Here is a 7,227-nt window from a genome sequence, read left to right on the forward strand (position 1 = left end):
GAGGGCCAGGGAGAGGGAGGGATGGAGGGAGAACAGGTGAGGGAGAGGAGAGAGGGATGGATGGAGGGGAGGGAGGGAGGGAGGAGGGAGGGTCAGGGAGAGGAGAGAGGGATGGATGGAGGGGAGGGAGGGAGGAGGGAGGGTCAGGGAGAGGGAGGGATGGAGGGAGAACAGGTGAGGGAGAGGAGAGAGGGATGGATGGATGGAGGGGAATGAGGGAGGAGGGAGGGTCAGGGAGAGGGAGGGATGGAGGGAGAACAGGTGAGGGAGAGGAGAAAGGGATGGATGGATGGATGGATGGATGGATGGATGGATGGATGGAGGGGAGGGAGGGAGGGAGGAGGGAGGGCCAGGGAGAGGGGGGGGGTGGATGGAGGGAGAACAGGTGAGGGAGAGGAGAGAGGGATGGATGGAGGGGAGGCAGGGAGGGAGTGAGGGTGGGTGGAAAGCTAGCAGAGCTGCTGCTGTTGCTTGCTGCTGCCTGCCACAGCTCCTTAGCTCAGAATAGCAGCAAGCAACAGCCTGGTGGTGGTTGGTGGAGGCTGAGAGCTGATCTGATGTGATGGTCTCCTCCCTTCTTCCTTTCCAAGAATTAAGAATGCAGAGTGCAGGTTAGAACATTAGAGCTTCATGTAGCCATCTGTGGGTTTCTCTTCTTTTGGCTTGGTTGGGAGGGAGCTGGTTGAACTACTAGCTAGCCATTGGTATTGTAAAATGGTTTGTCTGCAGGGGTGTGTATCACTAACATGCTGTAGCCATTGGGGAGTTGATGAGTTGTGGGTTTGTCACCTAAACCTGTCATAGGTCACTTACTTAATATAAACGTAACATGTAAAGTGCTGGTCCCATGATTCATGAGCTGAAATAAAAGATCCCAGAGATGTTCCGTATGCACAAAAATATTATTTCTCTCAAATTTTGTGCACAAATTTGTTTACATCCCTGTTAGTGAGCATTTCTCCTTTGCCAAGATAATCAATCCACCTGACAGATGTGGCATATCAAGAAGCTGATTAAACAGCACGATCATTACACAGGTGCATCTTGTGCTGGGCACAATAAAAAGCCACTCTAAAATCTGCAGTTTTGTCACACAACACAATTGCACAGATGTTTCAAGTTTCAAGGGAGCGTGCAATTGGCATGCCGACTGCAGGAATGTCCACCAGAGCGGTTGCCAGATAATTAAATGTTCATTTCTCTACCATAAGCCGCTTCCAACGACGTTTTCGAGAATTTGGCAGTACATCCAACTGGCCTCACAATGGCAGACCCTGTGTATGACGCTATGTGGGCGAGCAATTTGCTGATGTCCACGTTGTGAACAGAGTGCCCCATGGTTGTGGTGGGAACATGGTATGGACAATGAACACAGTTGCATTTTATCAATGGCAATTTGAATGCACAGAAATATCATGACGAGATCCTGAGGCCCATTGTGAGGCCCATTTTTTTATATATATATCTGTGACCAACAGATGCATATCTCTATTCCCAATTATGTGAAATCCATAGATTAGGGACTAATTCATTTATTTTAATTTACTGATTTCCTCATATGAACTGTAACTTGTTGCATGTTGTGTTTATATTTTTGTTCAGTATATCTCTCATTACTAGGCCCTGCAGTTTTTTCCAGACCATGCGACCTCACCAGGAAAACTCCAGGCCCATGTACAGGCTATAACCAGGGCCTGGAGTTTTACTGGTTCAGTCTTACGATCAGGAAAAACTCCTAACCCTGAAAATAACCAATATCTACAATTACTAACACTTTGCCTGACCAGTACTGACCACTAACTATCCTCCACTATCTCCTTCCCTACTCCTGCTCAGTAAATTGGATGCCTTCATCTACGATGCTGCTGTGTTGAACTACATGGCCGGGAGGGACGAGGGCTGTAAACTGGTGACCATCGGCAGCGGGAAGGTGTTCGCCACCACCGGTTACGGCATCGCCATCCAGAAGGACTCTGGCTGGAAGAGAGCAGTGGACCTGGCCATCCTCATGCTGTTCGGCGATGGTAAAGCTTCAGCTGACATGCGATCGTAGTCCGACTGTAGAGTAGAATATTGAATAGTCATTTATTAGTCCATCTGCAGAGACAGAAATTCTTCATCTGCTCCCTCCTCCACTCCCACTTCCCAAGACAACACACAAACACACAACACACACATTTTGGGTAGGAGCACAGCTTCAGCCGACCACAAAGCAGCACCCCTGCAGCTACACATTTAGCAGCAAGTGCCTTGCTCAAGTGCACAACGGCAGGAGATGGTACATGGGATCTGAAACCAGCTTCCTTCTAGTTTGTAGCTCATCTCCCACTTGCATTGTCGAATCCCAGGATTGGAACACAGGATGCTGGATACCACAGTCTTAATTACACTGCTGAGTTCCATTGGCCTAGACATATTATATATAGTAGTCCTCAATGTGTTCTATCTAGAGTCTATGGTCCATGGTATGTATAGTAGAAACACTGAGTGTTCTTGACAAGACACCTGGATGATCACCTCACCGCCTTCAGAGAAACGTTCCATACACTGAGTGTACAAAACATTAGGAATACCTGCTCTTTCCATGACATAGACTGACCAGGTGAAAGCTAAGATCTCTTATTGATGTCACTTGTTAAATCCACTTCAGGCAGTGTAGATGAAGGGTCAGGTTAAAGAAGGATTTTTAAGCCTTAAGAAAATTGAGACATACAATGGGGCAAAAAAGTATTTAGCCAACCACCAATTGTGCAAGTTCTCCCACTTAAAAAGATGAGAGAGGCCTGTAATTTTCAGCATAGGTACACTTCAACTATGACAGACAAAATGAGAAAAAACAATCCAGAAAATCACATTGTAGGATTTCTAATAAATTTATTTGCAAATTATGGTGGAAAATCAGTGTTTGGTCACCTTCAAGCAAGATTTCTGTCTCTCACAGACCTGTAACTTCTTACATTTACATTTACATTTAAGTCATTTAGCAGACGCTCTTATCCAGAGCGACTTACAAATTGGTGCATTCACCTTATGACATCCAGTAGAATAGTCACTTTACAATAGTGCATCTAAATCTTAAAGGGGGGGTGAGAAGGATTACTTATCCTATCCTAGGTATTCCTTAAAGAGGTGGGGTTTCAGGTGTCTCCGGAAGGTGGTGATTGACTCCGCTGTCCTGGCGTCGTGAGGGAGTTTGTTCCACCATTGGGGGGCCAGAGCAGCGAACAGTTTTGACTGGGCTGAGCGGGAACTGTACCTCCTCAGTGGTAGGGAGGCGAGCAGGCCAGAGGTGGATGAACGCAGTGCCCTTGTTTGGGTGTAGGGCCTGATCAGAGCCTGGAGGTACTGAGGTGCCGTTCCCCTCACAGCTCCGTAGGCAAGCACCATCTTCATTAAGAGGCTCCTCTGTCCTCCACTTGTTACCTGTATTAATGGCATCTGTTTGAACTTGTTATCAGTATAAAAGACACCTGTCCACAACCTCAAACAGTGACACTCCAAACTCCACTATGGCCAAGACCAAAGAGCTGTCAAAGGACACCAGAAACAAAATTGTAGACCTGCATCAGGCTGGGAAGACTGACTCTGCAATAGGTAAGCAGCTTGGTTTGAAGAAATCAACTGTGGGAGCAATTATTAGGAAATGGAAGACATACAAGACCACTGATAATCTCCCTCGATCTGGGGCTCCATGCAAGATCTCACCCCGTGGGGTCAAAATTATCACAAGAACGGTGAGCAAAAATACCAGAACCACACGGGGGGACCTAGTGAAGAGAGCTGGGACCAAAGTAACAAAGCCTACCATCAGTAACACACTACGCCGCCAGGGACTCAAATCCTGCGGTGCCAGACGTGTCCCCCTGCTTAAGCCCATACATGTCCAGGCCCGTCTGAAGTTTGCTAGAGAGCATTTGGATGATCCAGAAGAAGATTGGGAGAATGTTATATGGTCAGATGAAAATATAACTTTTTGGTAAAAACTCAACTCGTCGTGTTTGGAGGACAAAAAATGCTGAGTTGCATCCAAAGACCACCATACCTACTGTGAAGCATGGGGGTGGAAACATCATGCTTTGGGGCTGTTTTTCTGCAAAGGGACCAGGACGACTGATCCGTGTAAAGGAAAGACTGAATGGGGCTATGTATCGTGAGATTTTCAGTGAAAACCTCCTTCCATCAGCAAGGGCATTGAAGATGAAATGTGGCTGGGTCTTTCAGCATGACAATGATCCCAAACACATCGCCCGGGCAACGAAGGAGTGGCTTCGTAAGAAGCATTTCAAGGTCCTGGAGAGGCCTAGCCAGTCTCCAGATCTCAACCCCATATAACATCTTTGGAGGGAGTTGAAAGTCCATGTTGCCCAGCAACAGCCCCAAAACATTACAGCTCTAGAGGAGATCTGCATGGAGGAATGGGCCAAAATACCAGCAACAGTGTGTGAAAACCTTGTGAAGACTTACAGAAAACGTTTGACTTCTGTCATTGCCAATAAAGGGTATATAACAAAGTATTGAGATAAACTTTTGTTATTGACCAAATACTTATTTTCCACCATAATTTGCAAATAAATTCATTTAAAATCCTACAATGTGATTTTCTGGATTTCTTTTCTCATTTTGTCTGTCATAGTTGAAGTGTACCTATGATGAAAATTACAGGCCTCTCATCTTTTTAAGTGGGAGAACTTGCACAATTGGTGGCTGACTAAATACTTTTTGCCCCACTGGAAATTGTGTATGTGTGCCATTCAGAGGGTGAATGGGCAAGACACTGGTTTGAGTGTGTCAAGAACTGCAACGCTGTTGGGTTTTTCATGCTCAACAGTTTACTGTGTGTCCACCACCCAAATGACATTCAGCCAACTTGACACAAGTGTTGGAAGCATTGGAGTCAACATGGCCCAGCATCCCTGTGGACGAATTGAGGCTGCTCTGAGCGTAAAAGGGACTCAATATTAGTAAGGTGTTCTTAATGTTTAGTACACTCAGTGTTTAAACATGGACATGGTCAGTACAACACACACACACACACACACACACACACACACACACACACACACACACACACAATGGCTCGAATGCACTTGGCATTTTCTAACATAACATGTCCCAGTATTTATAATGTATGGGAGGTCATTACAGTGTGAGAGGGATATGGTGCGAATTGTTTCAGACAGTTGAAAGACTCTTGACACAAGAGGCTAGGGATTTGGATTAGCATGCATCTCTACAATATGTACCAGACCTTACGACCAGGAATACGACTTTCCCAAAGCGGATCCTGTGTTTTGCCCACACCCCGGGACAATGGATCAGATCCCAGACGGCGATCCAATACAACGACGTCGTAAAAGGGGCAGACGAAGCGGTCTTCTGGTCAGGCTCCGGTGACGGGCACATCGCGCACCACTCCCTAGCATACTATTCGCCAATGTCCAGTCTCTTGACAACAAGGTTGATGAAATCCGAGCAAGGGTAGCATTCCAGAGAGACATCAGAGACTGTAACGTTCTTTGCTTCACGGAAACATGGCTCACTCGAGACATGCTATCGGAGTCGGTACAGCCAGCTAGTTTCTTCATGCATCGCGCAGACAGAAACAAACATCTTTCTGGTAAGAAGAGGGGCAGGGGGGTATGCCTTGTGATTAATTAGACGTGGTGTGATCATAACAACATACAGGAACTCAAGTCCTTCTGCTCACCTGACTTAGAATTCCTCACAATCAAATGTTGACCGCATTATCTACTAAGAGAATTCTCTTCGATTATAATCACAGCCGCATATATTCTCCCCCAAGCAGACATTTCGATGGCCCTGAACAAACTTTATTTGACTCTATGTAAACTGGAAACCACATATCCTGAGGATGCATTCATTGTAGCTGGGGATTTTAACAAGGCTAATCTGAAAACAAGACTCCCTAAATTCTATCAGCATATCGATTGTGCTACCAGGGCTGGTAAAACCCTGGATCATTGTTAATCTAACTTCTGCGACGCATATAAGGCCCTCCCCCACCCTCCTTTCGGAAAAGCTGACCACGACTCCATTTTGTTGCTTCCAGCCTATAGACAGAAACTAAAACAGGAAGCTCCCGCTCTCAGGTCTGTTCAACGCTGGTCCGACCAATCTGATTCCACGCTTCAAGATTGCTTCGAACACGTGGATTGGGATATGTTCCGCATTGCGTCAAACAACAACATTGACGAATACGCTGATTCGGTGAGCGAGTTCATTAGCAAGTGCATTGGCGATGTCGTACCCACAGCAACTATTAAAACATTCCCAAACCAGAAACCGTGGATTGATGGCAGCATTCGCGCGAAACTGAAAGCGCAAACCACTGCTTTTAACCAGGGCAAGATGACCGGAAACATGACCGAATACAAACAGTGTAGCTATTCCCTCTGCAAGGCAAACAAACAAGCTAAGCATCAGTATAGAGACAAAGTAGAGTCGCAATTCAACGGCTCAGACACAAGAGGTATGTGGCAGGGTCTACAATCAAAAACGGATTACAAAAGGATAACCAGCCCCGTCGCGGACCAGGATGTCTTGCTCCCAGACAGAATAAACAACTTCTTTGCTCGCTTTGAGGACAATACAGTGCCACTGACACGGCCCGCTACCAAAACCTGCGGACTCTCCTTCACTGCAGCCGACGTGAGTAAAACATTTAAACGTGTTAACCCTCGCAAGGCTGCAGTCCCAGACGGCATCCCCAGCTGCGTCCTCAGAGCATGCGCAGACCAGCTGACTGGTGTGTTTACGGACATATTCAATCAATCCTTATCCCAGTCTGTTGTTCCCACATGCTTCAAGAGGGCCACCATTGTTCCTGTTCCCAAGAAAGCTAAGGTAACTGAGCTAAACGACTACCGCCCCATAGCACTAACTTCCGTCATCATGAAGTGCTTTGAGAGACTAGTCAAGGACCATATCACCTCCACCCTACCTGACACCCTGGACCCACTCCAATTTGCTTACCACCCCAATCGGTCCACAGACGACGCAATTGCAACCACACTGCACACGGCCCTAACCCATCTGGACAAGAGGAATACCTATGTGAGAATGCTGTTCATCGACTACAGCTCAGCATTTAACACCATAGTACCCTCCAAACTCGTCATCAAGCTCGAGACCCTAGGTCTCGACCCCGCCCTGTGCAACTGGGTACTGGACTTCCTGACGGGCCGCCCCCAGGTGGTGAGGGTAGGT

The 7,227-nt window shown here is 46.8% G+C and overlaps 1 protein-coding gene across 1 annotated transcript in view; it reads left to right on the forward strand.

The window, feature by feature from the left end:
• Positions 1-2,053, forward strand: part of LOC118364691 (glutamate receptor ionotropic, NMDA 2B-like) — a 126,193-nt gene extending 124,140 nt beyond the window's left edge. The window contains exon 14 of the mRNA XM_052490154.1: positions 1,837-2,053. Coding sequence (XP_052346114.1) covers positions 1,837-2,053 — 217 coding nt within the window. The remainder of the gene's footprint in view (positions 1-1,836) is intronic.
• The last annotated feature ends 5,174 nt before the right edge of the window (positions 2,054-7,227 follow it).

The sequence above is a fragment of the Oncorhynchus keta genome, chromosome 32 (assembly GCF_023373465.1).
Source record: "Oncorhynchus keta strain PuntledgeMale-10-30-2019 chromosome 32, Oket_V2, whole genome shotgun sequence".
In the NCBI taxonomy this organism is placed as follows: Eukaryota; Metazoa; Chordata; class Actinopteri; order Salmoniformes; family Salmonidae; genus Oncorhynchus; species Oncorhynchus keta.